At 37.2% G+C, this 22,484-nt stretch overlaps 2 protein-coding genes across 2 annotated transcripts; one reads left to right on the top strand and one right to left on the bottom strand.

Annotated features, from left to right (window-relative positions):
- The first annotated feature begins 97 nt into the window (after positions 1-97).
- Positions 98-7,817, top strand: LOC118273612 (mitochondrial intermediate peptidase). The gene is made up of 12 exons (XM_035590669.2): positions 98-294; positions 819-982; positions 1,732-1,991; positions 2,071-2,322; positions 2,704-2,892; positions 3,166-3,482; positions 3,685-3,848; positions 4,131-4,352; positions 5,084-5,197; positions 5,352-5,474; positions 6,167-6,349; positions 6,707-7,817. The coding sequence occupies exons 2-12, from the start codon at positions 836-838 to the stop codon at positions 6,827-6,829; spliced, it is 2,094 nt and encodes a 697-aa protein (XP_035446562.2). The 5' UTR covers positions 98-294; positions 819-835; the 3' UTR covers positions 6,830-7,817.
- Positions 7,806-21,467, bottom strand: LOC118273587 (cullin-4A). Its single transcript, XM_050698519.1, has 14 exons — positions 21,074-21,467; positions 20,848-20,990; positions 18,879-19,099; positions 18,101-18,289; positions 16,075-16,221; positions 15,459-15,645; positions 14,638-14,830; positions 13,041-13,177; positions 12,355-12,519; positions 11,842-12,063; positions 11,174-11,281; positions 10,413-10,583; positions 9,839-9,991; positions 7,806-9,576 (listed from the first exon to the last, which is right to left on the bottom strand). The coding sequence occupies exons 1-14, from the start codon at positions 21,321-21,323 to the stop codon at positions 9,481-9,483; spliced, it is 2,382 nt and encodes a 793-aa protein (XP_050554476.1). The 5' UTR covers positions 21,324-21,467; the 3' UTR covers positions 7,806-9,480.
- Positions 21,468-22,484: the final 1,017 nt, after the last annotated feature.

Here is a 22,484-nt window from a genome sequence, read left to right as displayed (position 1 = left end):
CCTACATAATATTTAATACAATTACATTTAATTAAATCATTAACTAAGTTTTAAAATGAAAAATCGACTATAACGTAATCGAATGAAATGACATTCCACAGACAGAAGATTAAAGATTATCAAATGACAGAAAAATTGAAAATAAAGAATTTTCAAAGGGGTTTCATCACTTTCGTCACAAATCACAATAAAATGTTATTTTTGAGTTAAAAAGTGTTTATTCACAGTTAATATAGTTTATACAAAAGTTTACAGTGACTGGTTTGTTTACAACATTTTTATTCTGCACATACGGTATGTAATTCTATCACCAACCTATACGTGCTTAAATAAAAAATAACATTTAGCTATTGCGAAAGGGAAGGCAATTGTGCAAAATATTAATTACTATGCGAATCACAAAGACGTATATAAATTTCTGAAAGAAATACAAGTACCGTTAAATTTATCGGTGGTACTTTCTAATATAGCCTTTAGTTACACGCGATACAATACATTATCGCATGTGAAAGTGGTTCATCATCACAGGGCAAGTCGATATTGTATTAATTGTAATTTAAACATCATAAGACAACCCATATGTACCTACATTATGTGTATATTATGAACTTAGTTTAATCAGTTGATGGAATATTTTCTAATTAACACTTTATGATAAGCTACACTTCCTATAATTAACATAGTTTCTATAATTAACAATATATAACTTGAAAAACATCTTGAATTTAAAAGTATATATTTTTTAATATTATCATAATACTTTTTGAGCCTGTGTTTCTCTAATAGCACATCATAGAGTATATGTTTTTCTTTTACAGCAAGAAACCATTTGAAAATGAAGCTTTTAAAGAACACTTGGCCTTTAAGACTGGGGCACAGGAAGAAATTGAGTCGCTGTGTAAGCACCTGGTCTCCGTTGGCCACTGCCTTCAACACTCGACCAACATCTAGACCTATTTTTGACTCAATGCGAGAAAGAACTGTAAGTATGGAGTATTTATTTTGAAACTATCTTCTAAACTCAAGCAAAATGTTTTCAGTCATTCCTATATTAGCTGATATTTCCTTATTCAATTTTAAAGTTTTACTGTATTCAATTTTAAAGGTTAACTGTGTGTTACAAGTGCAATAATATAGTTCAGGTGCCAGGATTACAAAACTGTGGAATGTGGACAATCGAGGAAAAAGCTCCACCTTGTCCGTATTTTAAAGTAATAGTAGTAATCTTAACTAGATTTGAAGGATAATTTTTTTTAAATTTTTTATCATTATTTTATTAGATATAAAGATCTTAATTGATGTTTTGTTTTTAAGGTGTCCCATAAAAATATGTCGGAACTAAATTTTGAAACAGTTAGTATTTCAAGTGTGTTCTCATGTTGATTTCTTACATATTTATATATAAATAAATCAAGAGTCTAAGAATACAGACAGATGTTTACAGTTGGTAAAAAAACTATGCATTAACAAATATTTTGAATGTAATGTTTTATTGTGATTTTGTCTTGTATCTTCACCTCCAGAAACATTGTTTATGTATTCTGGAACAAATAAAGATGTTAGTCACATTTTCTTGGATGTTAGTCTATTACCCAGTGTCAAAAATCGGGACAGATAACTTATTTATGGGAGTATGAGTATGATCAATATTGTCACACCTACATTAATGATTATGGTGGATTTCTCACATATAGACAGTCTACAGTACCTAAAACTATCAAATCTTTCCAGGGACTCTTCAACAAGCCAGAATTAGTTAGTTTTGAAGGCTTCTTCAGTATGAAAGAGCAGGCAATATCAGCCACAGACCGATTGATAGAGGAAGCCACTTCGAACCCAACCCGTCCCATGGTGGAGATCTTCGATGAACTGTCAGACACCTTGTGCAAGGTGGCTGACCTAGCAGAGTTTGTGAGGATAGCTCACCCACAGTCCCATTTCGCGAGTGCTGCTGAAGATGCTTGTATTAGTGTTAGCGGTGTTGTTGAGAAGTAAGTCATTCATGTCATTTTTTAAAATAATTTTCTATTATTTGGATGACTCAATTAATTTTCCTCTCTCAATGTCTAGATTAAACACTCATAAAGGACTTTACGAAGCCTTAAGAGACTCTGTGAAGCGCGGAACATCAGGGGACCAGCATTTAGCCGAGTTATTCCTCTTCGACTTTGAGCAGAGTGGTATCCAGTTGGCTGAGGAGCGACGGCGCAGGGTCGTAGCTCTAAATGACCTTATACTTCAGACCGGACAGAGGTTTATGGCGGGGGCCGCTAAACCGAGAAGAGTACCACGATCTGCTGTTCCCTCTAATGTTAGACAATTGTAAGTAAATATGTAGAAGCTTATATTTTTCTGTATCACAACGAAAATATATCATCACTAGCTTCTTACAGTGGCTTCGCCTGCGTTTCCGTGGGATAAAAGTATCCTATCACCCAAGTCTGCTCAAACCTTCTCTGCATACCAATTTCATCAAAATCCATTCAGTAGTTTCAGCGTGATTGACAGGCAAATATCCAAACAAACAAACTTTCATATTTATAATATTAATGTGTGTAAAAGTGTACTTCTAGTTAAATCTTTTGGTCTCGTTATTTATGCTTCACATTTTTTGGTAGTGAGTTAGACCACACGAAAAATCATATTGACTATCCCTTATTTTTATAGTAAATACAAGATTAAAGTGGTATTTGTGGTCTCCAGTTTCAGCAGTGAAGGTGACGACATAATAGTGAGCGGAGTGTACGCGGAGTGCGGCGAGGCGGCGGCGCGCGAGGCCGCCTACCGCCTGTACCTGGCGCCCGACAACCTGCAACACCAGCTACTGTCCACCACGCTCGATGCCAGGCACGAGATGGCCACTATATGCGGCTTCCAGAGCTATGCTGATAGGTACGAATTATATAGTCATGTTGTGATGAGGAAATATACAAAGATTAAATTATTATTTTACTTCGTTCCATTTGGCAAATTATCCCATATACCATTTGTTCATTTAGATCGCTTCGTATAACTTTTTTTCTTTAAACACAATCGATTTTACTTGATAAAACAATCAAGATATAAATATTGACTATGAGACAAGAGATGGTAGAGGAAAGTTTAACGCAGCGTAATCATAATTCCATGTGTATTTGATTTACAATGCAATATTTTATTCCACAGAGCAATAAAAGCGAGTACAATGGAGACGGCAGCGAACGTCAGACAGTTCCTTGATATTCTCTCCGACAACCTGTACGACAGGGCCAAGATGGACTTCGACGCTATGCTGCAAATGAAGATGCAGGAAACTCCATACTTGAACTCGTTAATGTGCTGGGACACACCGTACTTCACGCATAAAGCGAAGACACAACTCCTGAATGTTGCCAACTCGGACTTCAGTCCTTATTTCTCATTGGGCGGTTGCATGGAAGGCCTGAACATGCTCTGTGAAGAGTTGTACGGCATCAGTTTGAAGTCTGAGGAGATGTTGCCAGGTAAATTATCAATTTGTTTACTAATTATAAGATATAAAATACGATTCTCCGTTGTTTGTCTATCGTGTTGAGTTTTGATGAACTTAAAAACTACTGAACTAATTTTTTAATTGGTTGGTTTTAGAGTCGCATATTATATTATAGTACTTAGGCGAAAGTATAGATAAAATGGCACTGAGGTTAACAAACTGTGTTTTCGCAGGTGAATCCTGGTCTCCGGATGTGTACAAGCTGGCGGTGGTGCACGAGACGGAAGGCTTGCTCGGCTACATCTACTGCGACCTGTACGAGCGGCCCGGGAAGCCACACCAGGACTGCCACTTCACCATACAGGGTGGGAAGCTGTTGCCCGATGGAAGCTACCAGGTTTGTGTGCTATTTGTTTTTAAAGATTTATACAGTGTGTTATACATGCTGAAATTTTTTTCAAATAAGGTTTTCTCTCGGTTATTGTTTGTTTCTAATACTTTTTATTGAAGTTTATATTTTTCTTAGATATTAGTTACATATTTGGTTTTACATATAAAACGTATTTGAATATGACATCAGAAACAATTATGTAGCTTTAGCCCATATATGAGATGTATTTTTTATATATCGCCAGCTTTGACTGTTTGGCGTGTGTTATAAGTATATTGTGTGTGGCAGAACCCCATCGTGGTGGTGATGCTGTCGCTGTCGGGGGGCCACCGGTCGGGCCCGGCGCTGCTGTCGGCGGGCGGCGTGGACAACCTGTTCCACGAGGTGGGCCACGCGCTGCACTCCATGCTGGGCCGCGCGCGCCACCAGCACGTCGCCGGCACGCGCTGCGCCACCGACCTGGCCGAGGTGCCCTCCGTGCTCATGGAGTACTTCGCCAGCAGCCCACAGGTACACCACTATCTCAATCTTATACATTTCAATCGATTTTTGACATTATAATAAGTATATCCGGAGCTGCGGACTACCTAGCGGGTTTACCGAGACTCCGGCTCGAAAAGCAGGAGAAGGAACGGGGTAGTTTTTAGTCAGTAAGAGACTGACACTCCCTCTCGCCTCGCCCAAGGTGGAAGAAGTCATTGGATGATTTTTCCCATTCAAAAAAATAAATAAAGTTATAATAAATATGGAGTTCTTATCAAAGGTAGAGGTCGACCTTCTTAGTTACCAATTTTTAAGCTCTATTGTGGCCTACAATAGACTTATGTGAGTTACATAACTATCCATCTACTAGATAGTAGAAACACACTGCACAATATAATCTTCACATTCACCGAAATATTCTTTCATACCTATAAACCTTATCTAAACAATAACCAACACAACAGATACATTATTATTTTTTATAATAACTGTTGTGACACATACTAAATTAACACTAAAATCACGGTTTACTCATGTACACTAATGAAGAAAACAGAGTAGGCTGGGCGACGTCACCGCGACTTCGAATGCTGCTTATGATGAAGAATCCCTGTGTGACTCGAAACTAGTAGAGATTTTCTCCATAAATGTACGCGAGTAAACCGTGATTTTTAGTTACATTTTTAATATCGATTCAGCCGTTCACCTCTGTTATAATGACATTAAAACATATATTTTATTCTGTATAATGTATACAGGTCATCCGTCGTTTCGCGCGCCACTTCCAAACGCGGGAACCGATGCCCGAAGACATGCTAAACAGGCTCTGCGCTTCTAAACACTTATTTGGAGCGAGCGAAATGCAACTACAGGTAATTTAAGAAAACCTACTTTCAACATTAAACCTTAAGTAAATGATTATAATGATAATTTTCGTTTGACACTATGTCAGCGTGGTCTTAATACCTGAATAAATAAAATTAGACTTTAATTACTTTATTATAGTGATAATTTTCATTTGTCCAGGTGTTCTACTCGGCATTAGACCAGCATTACCATGGGCCTGAAGCATCATCTCGTGGCAGGACAACGGAAGTTTTACAGAAAGTACAGAAACAATATTATGGACTGCCTTACGTTGAAAATACTGTGAGTTTATCCTTATACACATATAAATATATAGATTATAAACGTAGATAAATATCTTGGGAATCACTAAAAATAATCGTGAGTTTGGAATTCTTCATGTAAGTGCAAAATCTATTCAAAATGTGCCAAAATTGTACTTTACAATAGAAAGTCAAATCTACTGTACCTCTACCATGAGTTTGAAGCAATCGTATTTCTTGATAGTCGCTAGCGACGACGTAAATTTTATAACGCCTCTACCGGTCACCTGTGGAACTATTTGTCATACAAAAAATTTACGTCGTCGCTAGCAACTATCGACAAATATTATTGCTTCAAACTTATGGTAGAGGTACAAATAACTAGGCTATTCAGACTAGCCATTAAGAGCACTATTTTTTTTTTGATGGGGGAAAATCGTCCTATTACTTCTCCCACCCTGGGCGAGGCGAGAGGGAGTGTCAGACTCTTACTGACTAAAAACCACCCCGTTCCTACTCCTGCTTGTCGAGCCGGAGCCCCGGTAAACCCGCTAGGTAGTCCGCAGCTCCGGATCAGGCATCAGCCCTACTGGGCCCCATCTGTGGTGGTCTGATGGCTCTTTAAGGCGCGCGCGGAACGCGACGCACCGTAGCAAGCACCCTGTCCCCGTTTCTATTAACTATTACTAAACATACTATTCTAGCACATCATTATCTTTATTATTTTCCCAGGCATGGCAACATAGGTTCAGCCACCTAATAGGGTACGGAGCGAAGTACTATTCATACCTGATCTCGCGCGGCATCGCGTGGAGCGTGTGGCACAAGTATTTCAAGGACGAACCGCTGTCCAGGACAGCTGGAGACAATCTCAGACACGGATTGTTACGACACGGGGGCGCTGTGCCACCTAAGGTACGTTGAACAAGGAAAATGAGTAGGTAGTTAAATGACTGCCGTTCTAAAGTTACCTTTATAAACATTAGTGAATGAGTCAAATACATTGTCAAGTTAATACAAAAACCCAACGGCGGTTTGTAAGCGGGCGGCTTTCCCAAACTCATAAATGCCGTACCGTTACTGTGTGCATCTATTATCAATAGGAATGCCAAACATTAAAGCTACTAAGAAAATAAACATTTACACAGAAAAAACATAACCCTCCTTCTGGCGCAGTCGGGTAAATACTAGCTCTACAATTTTATTTTTGACGAACACAGAGCTCTATTTACTTCCATATGCACTTTACTTATTCACAATTTCCTTACACAGATTTTACTCCGCGACTATTTACAAGAGGAAGTGACGCCGACCACGCTAGCGAACGCTCTTGCGGAAGAACTCGACTACCACAAGGACCATTTAGACACAGTACTCAAAGTTATAAACAAATGATCTACATTACACCTATATGCTTCACAATCTACATGAAAATTGAATTACTTCATATCATTTGCCTATAAATTGTAATTGAGGTGGCCGTTCCCTTCCGAGAAGGGTGTTAGACAAATATGTCTTGTAAGACAAGCATTTATAGTTGAAAATCGTATAAATAGATAAAAATTATCGTACACGTACATATAGATAGAATTGAATTAATTATGCTTCATTCTCAGTGGGATATTATGTATCTTCTTTCTAGCGTTATCCAAAAGTTCCTTACTTTAGGCGCAATATACAATATAATCTTTTCTTTGTTCTATTTTTCGTTAAAAAATACATCACTGTGATAAATGTTAACGTAATAAGTTTCACTTCTATGGCCGCTTATCGATTCGTGTAGATTTTAATAACTTGCAACATTAAGTTTTTATTACTTGGTAGTACTCTAAAATAAAAGGGAACAATGGGTACTGCCACTGCCTATCTTTTTCAAAATCGGCGTGAATTTATGAATAAAGTTCATGTTATGCTAACAAATGGACTGAAATCTGATCTGTAATACTTTACAAAATCATTTGAATTGAAGTTAGGAATTTGTAGTAAATAACATCAATGCAGGACATGTTTTCGCATTTACTGTTGAAGTGTCTTCCTATATGAAATTATAATTCGAATGTAGTTGTGTGTGAATACGTTGTACTGTACATATTGTAAATGTTAAATAAATTATTTATAGTGTAACTTGTTGGGATATTTTCTTCAGTATTAGATAGCGAAATTACTAATTTTAATACGGGTTGTTTAGTTTCTGATTATTGCATCAATTTTACTGTGAAGTTTAGAAACTAAAAGAAATTTGCTATGACAAACGACCTATAGAGATATTTGAAAGTAAAGTCCTGCACAACTTTTTAAATCTGTAAACTTTCATCACAGAATTTCTTGGCCACTTGTAAATACACGATAAAGGATAAATAAAACAATGACGGAAAATTATAAATAGTTTAATTAGTGATCCCTCCCGAAACAGACACGCGGGAACAAACACAAACTGGATAACTCGACACGAAGCCCAGCCGTCGGCAATATGGCGGCCGTACATCTCGGACACTTTGCCAGCTTCGTTGTAACGCGACAACCAGGACGGGTTGTCGTAAAGTCAGTATCTTATGCTATTAAGTTCAAATCTAATCAGTAATTAAATGTAAAAAGTAAATCTAAAAACGCAACGAAGCTGACAACTTGTTAACTGAAGTGAAATCATAGATATTATCAATGTTGATGTTGTTCAAAACATCAGCGCTGTGCACAATGCACTTACCTTCTATGTATGCAGAAAAAGTAAATCTGATAAATAAAATTATATAATGAAATCATAACTGGTCCGTTTCAAGCGGAGGGTACTCGATTCTCTAATATCACACTTTATATCTCTAAGGTGTAATTATTATATAATTATTTATATTATTTAGCGCACGAGTCGGACCCAGAGCTTTATAGATCTTTGTTGCGGCTATTGGCTCGTGGGACAGGACAGTTTTTCAACACTCAAAGACACACTATTTTAGAATATAACTTCTGTAGTACTTATTACGTAATCACTAGCTTTGAGTGTAGAAAATTTCACCGGAAAGCTGTAACTTACGAGCTATCAGATATATAGTCGGCCATTCTAGAAGTCTTTTTAATTCTACTGAATTAGTTAGTGAACATTGACTCAGTAAACCAAATTATAATTTCCATTGTTACGGTATTAGTACTATGGGGACTACTAGGGATAAAAGACGATAGTATAGCCACGGAATCTTCCGTCAACTTTAATACTAAGACACTGTATACGAGAACATTGATTCCCAAGCTAAGCTCAAGATGGGTAACTATTATTTATTTATGAATAGTTATCAAAAATTATGGATATAACTGATTAAATATTCTAATGGCAGTTTTTCACTCTGTTTCAATTGTAAGAACAATATATTTCACATACATCTATCAATAGTAGAACGTATGTGTATTTTACCCATCTCACTTAACTTGTACACTGTAACGACGTAGAGTAGCGAAAGAAATGTACATCGGCGGAGTTTGTGTAAGCTGTAGACTACTAACGCATTGAACGCATGGATCGCGGTCTGTACAGGCTTGCACGGCTCGGCGAGACTTCATGAGGCATTGCCACCACGACACACATACACGACTCATTTATGTTTCACCTTCATACTTCTGCATTTATACCCTGAAGATAGATAACTGTAGATGTTTCTAAACGGGCCATATAGTATGTAAAGTTAAAAGAAAATTAATAGCTAGATAAGGAACCTGACACATTTTAAATGAATAAGTAGAACAGCACAATCAAGATAGATATTTTGGTACATCAAAATTATGTACCTGAAAAATGTAAGCAGAACGCTTCGCCGTTTCAGTCTACCTGAATATGAATTGAAATTGTATGAGACGTACGAGGCTAGTACGAGATCTTAAAATATGTGGCACATTTAGAAATACCATAAATTTAAGTGAGTTGTAAGTACATCTTGTTGAAACATGGTATAGAGATGAGACATTTATTGGAGTAGAGTGGAGAGGCGGTGTCGCAGTGTGATGGTGACGAAGTAGCGAGGGCGGGGCGGCGACGCAGCGCGGCCGCGGCGGGCCGGATATTACGCCACGTAGTTGTACTGGTTCGGGTTGTCCTTGTCGCGCTCCATGTAGTCGCGGTCGATCAGCGATTCTATACGTTTCTTCAGGTCCGCAGGCTGGATAAAAATATAATCATTATAAATATCTTAGTTCTATCTTAATCTATGATATTTTTTTACCTAAGAAATCTGATCGTAAAGTTTAATGAGGTCTATCGTTAGTTTTTACTCACCAGAAGGGAGTAAAGTAGCATAAGATCCTTATCTAACTGATGTCCAATTCAAATTCTTTATTGAATAAATATACCAATTGTACCAACGACTTTAAATAGAACACTCAATAGCTCGTGATGAGTATAAAGAAGATTGCTGCAGTTACCTTGACGGGGAACTTGAGTTGGTTGTAGAGTTCGGATATGAGCAGGTTGTGCGAGAGCGCCTTGCGCATCTTCATGACGCGGACGATGGCGGCGTCGATCTGGTACTGTCTGTCTTGGAACACACGCTCTTCTGTCGCTTTCTGTTCTTCGCTCTGAAATTATTATTATTTATTTTAAATGTTTGTTTTTAGGCTATCTGTCTAGTTGTTTGCCAAGCCTGGGAATTGTGGTATAATCTTCATTTCCAAGGGGAGATCGTGTTGAACAGTGGCTCTCTAATGATTATTTTTCTGTGCTTCTTGTATTACCAGGATAATTTTCATAATATACTAAAGGTATAACTTTTATTTGGGTCAAATTCAACTATAAAAAGACAATTAAATATCTACGTGATTCAACAAATGGATTTACATAATTATGTATTCAGAATGCCGATAGGTTTTTTCTTAGTGCCGCGGAGGCCGTGAAGGTTCGCAGTGTAGAAATATAATAGGAACTACTAGAAATATACTATTTTACGGCAATATTAACGGTGTTTTAAGGTAGAAATAGAAGAAAAGTAGTGGTACATACAGTCTCCTTCATCTGTATCTGGTTGATCTTGATGCGGAAGAGTTTGTTGGTGAAGTCTGCGTTGAAGGAGAAGTGGTCGGAGTCGTGCACCTCCCGTCCGCGCGGCGCCTTGCTCAGCACGCGCGCCTTGCCGCACGCCAGCGACTGCAGCGTACGGCGCAGCTCGCCCTCCTGTACCACGCAATATTCTTACTGTACTCACTATTACCAACGCTAGACATTCTACAAAATAATTAAATGAATTTATTTTCTGTAAATAGGCTACAAAAGAGCACGATGACAAGTCAAAAATTATTCTATAAAAAAATATCTAGATGAGGTCGACATTTCGCAACGAACTACTCTGAGATGTAATGCCGAAACAAACTCAGAGGTCATTGTCTCTTTTAAAGTTCAAAGTTCAGAAGTCCAGAGTCTTTTAAAGTCTTGTAATGTGCGCACTTAGTTCTAGAATACAACATTTGGAAACAAAACTTGACTAAAATAGACTAGGAATAGCAGTCATCAAGTAATGCCAATCAAATTAGTTAAATAGCGAGTTATCCGCGGTGGTAATTTTTTTTTTTTTTAGGGGGGACAATCATCCAATGACTTCTCCCGCCTTGGGCGAGGCGAGAGGGGTTGTCAGACTCTTACTGACTAAAAACCACCCCGTTCCTTCTCCTGCTTTTCGAGCCGAAGCCCCGGTATTATATAAACCTGCTAGGTAGTCCGCAGCTCCAGATCGAGTGTGTTAACATTTAATTGGTTTAAGTCCTTACCTCAATATTTGTTGCAGCTTTGATATCCTCGAAGGAGAGGTTGTCACCATCGTTGAAGAGGAGCAGGCAGAGCGCTTGGAACAGCGACACCTGTAGCTCTTTGTTACCCTGGAACAGTTCAATTCATGAGTCAATTAAATGTTCTTATTTTGCAATTATTTTACTTGTACAACGCAACACGGTTATATGCGGGTCGTGTCGAAGCAATCTGTTTTTCTCGTATTCTATTTTCCAGTGCTAATAATAGAATGTCGTGAAGGATGTCATATTTATCGCTGAAGGTATGGTAGAGGTGTAGGTATAGTGTATAGTGTACCTGTGCGGAGTGTATAGTGTACCTGTGCGGAGTATATAGTGTACCTGTGCGGAGTATATAGTGTACCTGTGCGGAGTATATAGTGTACCTGTGCGGAGTGTATAGTGTACCTGTGCGGAGTGTATAGTGTACCTGTGCGGAGTATATAGTGTACCTGTGCGGAGTATATAGTGTACCTGTGCGGAGTGTATAGTGTACCTGTGCGGAGTGTATAGTGTACCTGTGCGGAGTGTATAGTGTACCTGTGCGGAGTGTATAGTGTACCTGTGCGGAGTATATAGTGTACCTGTGCGGAGTATATAGTGTACCTGTGCGGAGTATATAGTGTACCAGTGCGGAGTAAATAGTTTACCTGTGCGAAGTGCGCCCGCAGTACGCAGTGTCCGAGCGTGGGCTGCCACTGCAGCTTGCGTCCGGAGTGCTTGGCGAGGTAGAACTTGGAGAAGTGGTCCTGCTGGCGCGTGAGGCTGGCGGGCAGGCGCACGTCCACGGCGCCGTACGTGGGCCAGAACCCCATCGTCAGGATGTACACGCTCAGCTCTAGTCCACCGCCCTCCGACGTCGCCGCCAAGTGCTGACGGACAATATGTAGTTTAAGACTTCTCACCTCTCTACCTCACCGTAACACTTTATTCTTAGTCATTTATTTCAGTTATGAAGTATTATAAAGCCTGTGTAATTATTGGCTTACCAACGTAGAACTACTAGAGGATGCCCGACAAGTTTCGAGTTACATTGTGAGACTTGAGCTTGTGTATGGTTCGAATTCAGTCAGACACCGTCAAGTGTTTACATGTTTTACGTTACATGAATAACCCTGTTTCACTTCTTACGTTTTCACGAAAATTATAAAATATATACTAACTTGTTTATAAGTAATATTGATGTCCTTGGAGAGCTCCATGTCTTTGAACATGCCCTCCAGTTTGCACGTGAATCCTCCTCCGCACTCCTGCTTCAATTTACTCAGCATTGACTTCTCAGCATCCACTGACGCCGACTTACCGACCAACAATCTTTTGGCGAGATCCTGGGAATAAAATAATAATCATGAGTAAAAATTAAAACAATACATTATTAACCTAAAACATTTACATTTAGGTCTAGATTCAATTAAAGAGATTTTTTTTATGAATCCTTCAAAAGGCGCCTAGCTTTTTGGGGACAAAAGCCTAGTGTGGGATTTTCACCTTACTAAAGCCACCCTCAACACCTGTAAGGGGCACCGAGTCCTCTTGAAAGACCTGGGGACCTACTCTAATTCAACGAACGAACAAAAAAACTTCGCAGATTGCATACTACAATTCTATTTATTGCGAACTTTCGTGAACAAAAATGAACAAATGAAATGAAAATTAATAAATAGATTTTAATATGAAATTAAAAATAAAACGTTATTTCAAGTAATTCTATTAGTGAATTAATAAAACCTACGCCGAAGCCGAAGATTAAACGAAACTTCGGATTAGAGAACCGGAGTAGGCCCCCTGCTCCGGAGCCCATAGACAATTTGTAGTAACTAAAGTTCTGGTGTTAATAAAGTAGATATACCTTCTTATAGAATGCCTCGAAAACGTCCTTGCCGTGTATGAACCGGAACAGAACCATGATCTTGTCCAGTAGTCGTTCTAACTCCTCCTCCGTCGCCTCCTTGTTGCCTGCCCTTAGTTTCACGTCCACGAATTTGGCTGGAAATTTAAAAATACATGATATATTTGAATGTATTAAAGCTATTTAAAGAATTATGTGGGGTATTTTTTTTTTGTATGTTACTAGCTAGTAACTAGCTTAATCACAATTTGCCTACCCCAATAATTGAATATGAAGTTTCTAAACAATGATACTTAAATCTATATATTAATACGTGATGCAAAAACTTTATATTCATTTTTACGAAAATTGGGCGGACGTAGGTGCATAAAATTTGGTACACTTATAGTTTATGTGTAGGAGAAGTGCAGAACGCTAATATTTTTCAATACTAATGCTTATAAAGTACATTAAATCAATAAATAAAACATTACACACACATGCATAGTATCTGATCGTATTTGACAAAACGTCAAAATTGACAGACATTGCGAAGATATTCTCACGTCTTATATGAATAGAGTTTTATAAAAGAGTTTGTTTGAGTTTGAGTTAAATAAAAATGATCCTTGAACGTATGTTAAGTGGTATTGTAAATTAAATCGTATATGGTCGAATTTCGGCCACTAGGCGACCACTAGTTCAATTAATTATATAGAAACAACAATGTGCAATTTTTCTCTAGCAATGCAAGTCATGATTATAAGCTCGTAGCGTGTCTTGAAACTAGTCGAGTTAACTCGTAAAACGTATAAGTAAGTGTAAGTTATAATTTATATTATGGTTTATTATTTTACAAATCTAAAACTGTACCGACAAAGTTATTGATGAGTCAAACGATATCATGTTTAATTTAGTATGTACGATGCCAAACAGTGATGGAAAACCACCCCCAAATTAGTATGGGAAAAAGAACGACTAGAGCCACCTTAAGTTAACTATTACAACGTTAGCAACGTCACGCCTTTTATCCCCGAAGGGGTAGGCAGGGGTGCACATTACGGCACGTAATGCCGCAATACAATATACACCCATTTTTCACCATTTGCGTTAGTCCCATGTAATAGGGGATGACTACCGACGACTAGGATTTTCTCGTGTGTCGTGAGTGCGTTTACAAACATACAAATTCACCTACACATGACACCCAAACCCGAAACAATAATTTGTGGATCACACAACGAGTTGCTGCGTGCGGGAATCTAACCCGCTACACGTTGCGCGGCAGTCGGTTACCCAGCCACCGCGCCAACCGTTAGTTAGTTAGTTAGCTATTAGAAGTTTTTAAACTGACATGGTCACTAACACTATTATTAGAACTTATGACGGGATATTTACCATGTTTATACATTTTCGTGAGTTTCCGATATTTCGGCACTGTCGGTAGACCGATTTGTCTGCTCGTAAACACCCACCCGCATTTACTCCAGTTAATCCGTGATCATGGCGCTTGCAACAGTGCCGAAATATCGGAAACTTACGAAAATGTATAAACATGGTAAATATCCCGTCATAAGTTCTAATAATAGCTATTAGAAATGTTATAATGTGTAGTTACCTATAAGTTCAGCGGGTTTGTTCTGTCTCTGGTTGATGAAGTACTCGAAGGCTTCCCTCATGGAGTAGAGGAACTTGTCGTTGCGCTGGAAGCAGGTGTTGACCACGTGGTCGAGCTGCTCCTTGAACTCCAACAACTCCGCCACCATCGTCTTGTCGCGCTCCGGCTCTATTACTATCGTACGACCTTTTTTCTGGAATAAATAAAAATAGTGTTATATTATGATACTTGCGTACCCGCTGTTCGGCTGCTATTGATCATAAGTGTAGTTTTAGAGCGTTTCTTGATGAGTTGACAATATAACTTAAAAAAAAATTCAATCAATAATCCTTTTTCCTAAAATAAGTGAACAAACAAAAGCACTTCAGTTTTCATGATTAGCAGTTGCTTCATGTGAGAGCATACAATAAATTCAATGTACCTATATGAGGCTCAGTGGCGAACCAGTCGATTTCGAAAAGAAAGACACCATTGCCATAAAAAGAAAGATTAGAAAGAAAACAAACAAAAGCACTCCAGTGACTACTGTAAGTGCTCTTGTATATCACTATATAGTCTTAGTATCCTATACACCACACCACTAATTACTGTTATATATTAAGTTCAGGGTCAATGAATCGAGATTGAATAAATAAGATGGTAATACACGAAACACAGTAGATATATTTCCTACGTGCTCCTACGGTTCGGTGTTACAAGCGACTGACTGACTGGCTCTCTAACTAACATACTCAACGCAATTAGTATAGTCAGCATTTGTGTCCCTACACTACGATTGGTCGTGATCGGTCATAAAGACTATTTTAATGGGACCAAGTTACCTTGATATAAGCATTGAAGTGGTTACACAGCTCCGTGAGCCCATCCTTGACTCTACTGAAGAGTGTGTAGAGAGTGGTGAGGTCGGCCAGTCGCGGCCCGTCCATGAGGGACTCCAGGCCTTTGCCCAGGATACCCGTCAGGTGTTCGCTCAGCAACTGCCGCTCTATCGTGTGAATTAATTGCCATCTACACAGAACAAATATAAAATTACATTAGAAAAATCTTGAACCAAGTATCTGGAGAAATCTGAAAATCTTAGAATGAATTAATAATTTCTCAGTGGTTATTGAGTTAAAAAAGTGTATTACTTCATAAATAAAACTTTGAACTAAGCTCATACATATCAGCTCTTTGAACTAACTTCAGCTAGTTTTCGATCAGGGATAGTCACTTAACACATGCCACCAAAACTTTCAAGACCACTATTGCTCTAACACTAACTTATTACATTGAAGAAGCTAATTACTAATTAAACTTTTTATGGAATAAGGGTAAACCAGATCACCTGATGGTAAGCGATCAGGACCACCCATGGACACACCATAAGTGTCATAAGTACATTGCCAGCCTTACATAACGGAGTACGCTGTTTTCTTAAAGGTTTTGAAAACTTACTTAGTGGAGGGGTCTAGGTAGTGCAGTAGCCTCTCATTCTCCTCTCGCAGTCGCTTCTCGACATGTGCGAGGTACTGTGGTACCGCCAGCTCTCGCATCAGACGCTGCCCCTCGGCAGCGTACAGTCGCTCCGTCGCTTGTAGGAACCTGGTAAACACACAATAAAAATTAAGAGATCAACGTTTGTCGGGTCACGTGGTACATATTTGTGTAACTAGTGACTACTAGTATCTGTAAATAAAACAACGTGATGTGTGGAAGGTGGGAGGCTTTGTAAAGTCAATGTTTTAATTCATAATTACTTTTAAACATTCCATAATTGGAAAGCTATACTTCTTAATATTATAAAGCTGAAGAGTTTGTTTGTTTGAACGCGCTAATCTCCAGAACTACTGGTCCGATTTGAATAATTCTTATTGTGTTGAATAGTGCATTTATCGAGGAAGGCTATAGGCTATAAAACATCACGCTATGACCAATAGGAGCCAAGCAGAGCGGGTGAAACCGCGTGTAAGTAGGTAGTCTGTAAATAAAACAACGTGATGCGTGGAAGGCGGGAGGCTATGTAAAGTCAAGGTTTTAATTCATAATTACTTTTAAACATTCTATTATTAGAAATCGTACAATAAAAAACCAATAAAGAAAGAAATAGGGGGAAAAATTTGTCGAAAACCCAAATCGAAGTAACTTTGAACCTTATCAATATTTAGAATAGGTTTTGTTTTAATTGAATTCTTTCCACGTGCAGAGCTAATCACGCGGCGATGGGGTGGGGTTGTCGATTGGATACTGTGACGTAGTCTCGTGAGCGTTCATGAATAGACCCCCTATAATCCAAATACCACGTGACATCGGTTACCACAACATATAAATATTAAAATCGTTAGGATAATAATTTAATTAATGAATAGGAATACCGCTCGCTTCTTTAGTAACAAGTAGGTTGACAAGAAGTAAAAGAATACTCAGGTTTAATACAGGTAGATTATTACATATTCATGATAATGACTATATACTATATTATATATCATTATATATGAATGTTTTCCGCATCCTGCGCCCGTTTGACCACCTACATTTAAGTAACCGACAAACCAATGTGACAGGTAGTTCACGCAAATTATGTTCATAGTTCAAATTTATCTGGTGCATAGCGGCTATCCAGATATTGCGAAACAGGCCCTTAGTATAATTAAATTCAAGTGGATTATTATAGAGCATTTTAATATAAGTAAGCAGTATGACTCAGATTAACTCAGATGAAAGAATACAATTATTATCATCAAAGTATGTAGCAAATGCGTCTAAACAACTATAGGTAGTCATATTTAGGCAGGACAAAGTCTGAGATAATTTTAAGTGTAAGATTACAAGGAAGTAAAAAGTGCCAGTTTAAATTGATATGACATACTTTGATGATAATAACTGTATTCGTTCATCTGAGTCATACTGCTTACTTATATTAAAATGCTCTATAATAATCCACTCATCGCGAATTCACATGCATGACCGAGATACTTGTCCATAATTAACATATTACGTTTTTAAATTGAAAATATGTAATAATACATACATCACGCCTTTTAATTACTAAAGGAGTAAGCAGAGGTTTATTAGACTTTGAAATGCAATTTTTTTTGTAAATTATGAATATTATTATAACAGGAGGTATTATTATTCCTATAGATAATGTGATATAATTGGGAATTTTAAAACTTAACATTTTGAGAACTCTTTACCCGCTCCACAATTCAACACGAAAAAGTGGATAAAACAGGGGGTCTAGACCGAGTTTACTTTGTTTTACGTTTAACGAAATTGAAACGAGAGCACGTTCGGCGCTCTGATTGGTTGGTTTATTCAGGCCGGTCAATGAATTAACCAATCAAACTGGCGATTCGAACGCGCTCTCGATTCGTTTTTGTTCAACGTAATGCAAACTCGTACTAAGGGTACCAATGGTACTTTGTGTGTAACAAAAACTATTACAAATATGTATTAGAAAATAATTAAAAAAAAAACTCACTTGTGTTCAAAAGCATCCTGATATATTTGCAAGTCTGAGAGCATTCGCAGCAGACTCTTGAGCAAGGATATGTCTACGGCATCACCACCGCGCTCCCTCTCAATCAAAGTAAGTAGACCGTCCACAGTCCTGGTCTGAACCAAAGTATTCATTGCTATGTGGTGCCGGAACAAATCCAAACCCATGTCCCTGAAAAAAAAATTTACATGTAATTGTTAATAATTAATTCTTTAATTCTAATACAAACTTTATAACATTCAATATTCAATCGAAATGTCCAATACTAAGTAACGGAGGTATCTTCAAAAGTAGCTTGAAGATCACAGGCCTCTATAGCATGGCTGTTCAGTTATATTAATATTAATAGTTTTAGCAAGATATTTTAGATTCTGATTCATTTAACTTAACCTCTTATATGCCTAGGCATATAAGAAGATACTAGTATACACAATAGAAAACACATTGTGTCTCGCATGGATCTGCATTCCAGCATGCCAAGGGTTAATGGATGAAGATCATGTATGATCATGTTATGCTTTCATAACATCAGAATGTTAAAAAATTATATATATTCTGAAGAATATTCAAAACAATTCTTATAATTATAGATTTAGTGTCATGTATGACATAACATTGTTGCTGTGCTACAGTTATTAGGTACCTATCTATTAATGATGTCATTTCTCATTTCATTTCATTCCATAAATGTATGGTTTAAAATTTTAACTAAATTTTATTTCCCAAAAGAATAATTACATTTAGTTTTAAAAAGACTTACCATATAGAATGTATACTAGGGTTTTGTAGAACATATGTGCGGTCTAGATACAGGAAGATGCTTCTGATCATGATCATCTGGCGGCAGTGCGCGCGCCAGCAGTCGTCCATACGCTTGAGGAACACCTGCCGGTCCATGCTTTCAGACAGGAACTGCTCAATATTGGCCTTCACGTGCGCCTCCACCAGGTTCGTTAGATTCACATACAGCTGTGATGCCATCTGCTTGGAATAAGTAGAGAGTTAATGTTTGCAGTTGATGGAAATGGGCTGATGATGATTATAATAGAGTTTATGATTATCTTATTAGTCTGAAACTGTTTTAAACCAATTTTAGGCAACTCTCAAAATTTTTAGGAACCCTTAAGTTAAGATAGTTGACATTTAATGACTTTTTGGTTTTCAACAACCTAGAACTGAAACCAGACAGGACAAGTGAAAGGTTAATTTAAGTGCTATATTATCACTTTAAATAGCTTTTAGTTAAGACATGGATAAATAAATTTTCAATTCCCATTGTAATAAATATGAATTTGTGAAAGAACTAGGGATGTAGTAAACATAAGTATTTTTATCATCATTAACAAGAAGACATCTTTGAAGGTTGTTAAATAAAGGTATCCAAAATAAGACAGAGATTTATTATAATCCCTAAGCCGCAGGTGGTATGAGAATGCAGATTATACATTCATCAAAAATTTAGAAGATGCTGCTACTTGACCATTATGGTCATCGTTTTAGAATATATCTGGCATGCAGTTCATTACTGCATAAAATGCGAATGCAAGTCCAGCATAATGTTCTCTTAGGATTTACACACATGATTGCACGAATTTACAAAAAAACTCACGATCAATTTTAAATACCTAAATGTTTAACATTTTTACATGTCCAAAGAAAGTATGCCACATGTGATGTGACTGTTGAGTAGCTTATATGCAGTATGGGGAGATAATTATATGGTTAAAGAAAGCAGGATAAGATAAAAGTGAATTGTCACAGTTAGTTTTTGAGAAATAGAATAATATTATGAAATAACTATAGAATAGGACAAATGTTTATACAGGCTATGTGATTCTAATAAATCTCACCAGTGATGTAAGCAGAGAATTTTTCATAGTAATTTTACATCAGATTAAGAAATTCTTTTCTATTTAGTGAACATGAAATATAAATTAAATATTAATTTATTTAATTTTTAATTAACATTTCTTGAATAAAATTGGTGAAAATAATATATTTCAAGTATAATTTTGGACTTGACTATGAACAGACTTATCTATTATATAAAAATAAGTCGGGTTTTCCTTCCTGACGCTATAACTTCAGAACGCACGAACCGATTTCCACGGTTTTGCATTCGTTGGGAAGGTCTCGGGCTCCGTGAGGTTTATAGCAAAGAAAATTCAGGAAAAATTCAAGAGGATAGCAGGAAAACAGGGAAAATCATTGATGGCGAAACGGAGTTCACCGGGTTTGCTAGTTATTAATAAATGTCTTGTAGATCAAGTCCAGGGTCATGCAATGCATTTGCATTTGTATATATTTAGTCCCATATGAGTTTTTGACTATTCAAAATACTAATGAGATAACTTTAAGTTATTTCGATCATATCTTTTGCTGTCCATATGTTTCTAATGACATAACTGGCAAAATATTTCAACTTGCATTATTTCGAATAAACTTATTAGCATATATTTTAATAAAAATTTGATGTTTCATTCCAAATATTGCAATAAAAGCATGCAATTAATAAATGAAATTAAGATGTTCTACAACATTGATAACGTCTTGATAACTTTGTTATCATGTAAAATTATCAATTTACGTTGGTATTGGTGCTCAGAGATGCCTACAATAGTTGTTTATGGCATAGTGTACTGCCAAAAGTGACATAATATTGTGTGTAATGCTGTTCTTGGCAGTGAACTTGAAGGAAAGTGCTATGTATGTTAGAGTAGGTACTTCACCTTGTGACTACACATGTTCTCCACCGCCTGGTACAGCTCCTCCAGCGAGTACGCGATCGCCTTGGACGTCTGGATGGCGATCACAGCCTCCCGCAACTTGCTCCATGTTGTCTCTTGGTAATTTTCTGGAAGGTTCGGCTTACCTAAAAACAACGTCCAGCCATTAGCCTCCGTAAATGTCAAATAGGTTATAATCATGACGAGTATGATAATAGCGTAAACACACTTTTGAAATTCTTTATAACCAATTTCTTCGTCGCTGCACCAGGCTTGTTCATAGATGACGACGTCATCTTAATGCTTCCATTAGAGTTTGGAGTCAACATTGAAAAATTAGATTTCTTCTCATTGGCACTCATTTCGTCGGATTTTGTTCTTTTATTATTGCACTGTTCGCTGGTCTGGAGAGAACGTTTTCTAGTCTGATTGTTACCACCCTCCTCGGCCAAAACTGGCGTTTTAGCTATACCCGACATAAGAAAGCATCATATGGCCGCAGCCACAACACTAAATATTACGATTAATGCTAATTAATTAGAAAATACAAATAAAAATAGATGCAATCAGTCGGTAGTTTACTAGAATCACCACCATTACGATAAGTTTCAAAATTTTATTGACAGAGGGCGCAGATATTTTCACTGCTGTCAAATCCAAAGCATTGTCAAAACAGACACGTTCAATATAAAGTAATTCGTTTTTAAAGATTTGTTCAAAATATAAAATACTGTTTAATTTTCCTTTCAAATGTGATATTTTTATGACTAATTATTTTACGTATAATCAAATTATTCATGTTATTTTTTTGTCATTTTCTAAAGTGTACCTTACTAAATGTTTTGAGCGACATCTATTGCCGGATAGTAGATAAGCATATGAAACAATAGTTTTTCTTTGCAATAATAGATGGCGTTATAAGTTGAGATTATTAAAAATTATTCTGACAATCTTGAATTTGCTGCTACTGACTAATGATTAATTTAATATATATCCTATAAAAGGAACTTTGGTACCACTGGAAAGGCCGGCAACGCACTTGTGACTCCTGTGGTGTTGAAGTTGTACATGGGTGGCGTTAATCGCTTTAGTACCATCAGCTGAAAGTCAGTTCCAAATTGCAAACTTAAATACGTAGTTATGTACTTACCTAATTTAGAAACACTAGCGTTCTATTTTTATAAACAACACTTTACCTTTGATTGTCTAATTAGTCAAGCTAGGTAAAGTTGTTTGCCATCGTACGTTGGAAGCGGTAATCGACAGCCATAACTTAGTTGGAAGTCGCATTATGAAGTTTATCTAGATAAAGTTTGCAGTCTCCATTTACTATCTATGCTCAAAACTTGTACATCGATATACATTCATGCAGAATCTGTACAAATGTATAGGTACTTATGATCTTTTTTATACTTTAAGAAAGAGGTATGAATGATGATGATAGCTGAAAAATGATTATGCTGAGTAACTGAATACCTAAGCAAAAAAAAAAACACGGAAAGTGACATACATACATACATTATAATATTATTACTTTCTTTAAATGTGAATGATGTAAGTCAAGAGCATTATATCGTTGTATCAAGTGTATGTAGGTAGATATTGGAATCAGTTATTTCATGGGCCACTTTTTCAGCTTA

This window comes from Spodoptera frugiperda, chromosome 15 (genome assembly GCF_023101765.2).
Source record: "Spodoptera frugiperda isolate SF20-4 chromosome 15, AGI-APGP_CSIRO_Sfru_2.0, whole genome shotgun sequence".
NCBI classification, from domain to species: Eukaryota; Metazoa; Arthropoda; class Insecta; order Lepidoptera; family Noctuidae; genus Spodoptera; species Spodoptera frugiperda.
Note: the sequence above shows the minus strand (reverse complement) of the source record. Positions and strands in the feature narration are given on the sequence as shown.

What these genes read in the sequence shown, in the direction of transcription:
- LOC118273612 (XM_035590669.2), top strand. Translation starts at nt 836, where the DNA reads ATGAAGCTTTTAAAGAACACTTGGCCTTTAAGACTGGGGCACAGGAAG. An exon ending in GTTAGCGGTGTTGTTGAGAA is followed by an intron (nt 1,992 to 2,070) that starts GTAAGTCATTCA and finishes CTCAATGTCTAG; the next exon opens with ATTAAACACTCATAAAGGAC. An exon ending in CGAGCGAAATGCAACTACAG is followed by an intron (nt 5,198 to 5,351) that starts GTAATTTAAGAA and finishes TCATTTGTCCAG; the next exon opens with GTGTTCTACTCGGCATTAGA.
- LOC118273587 (XM_050698519.1), bottom strand. Translation starts at nt 21,323, where the DNA reads ATGTCGGGTATAGCTAAAACGCCAGTTTTGGCCGAGGAGGGTGGTAAC. An exon ending in GGTTATAAAGAATTTCAAAA is followed by an intron (nt 20,991 to 21,073) that starts GTGTGTTTACGC and finishes CGTTGTTTTTAG; the next exon opens with GTAAGCCGAACCTTCCAGAA. An exon ending in AGAACATGTGTAGTCACAAG is followed by an intron (nt 19,100 to 20,847) that starts GTGAAGTACCTA and finishes TATTCCAAGCAG; the next exon opens with ATGGCATCACAGCTGTATGT.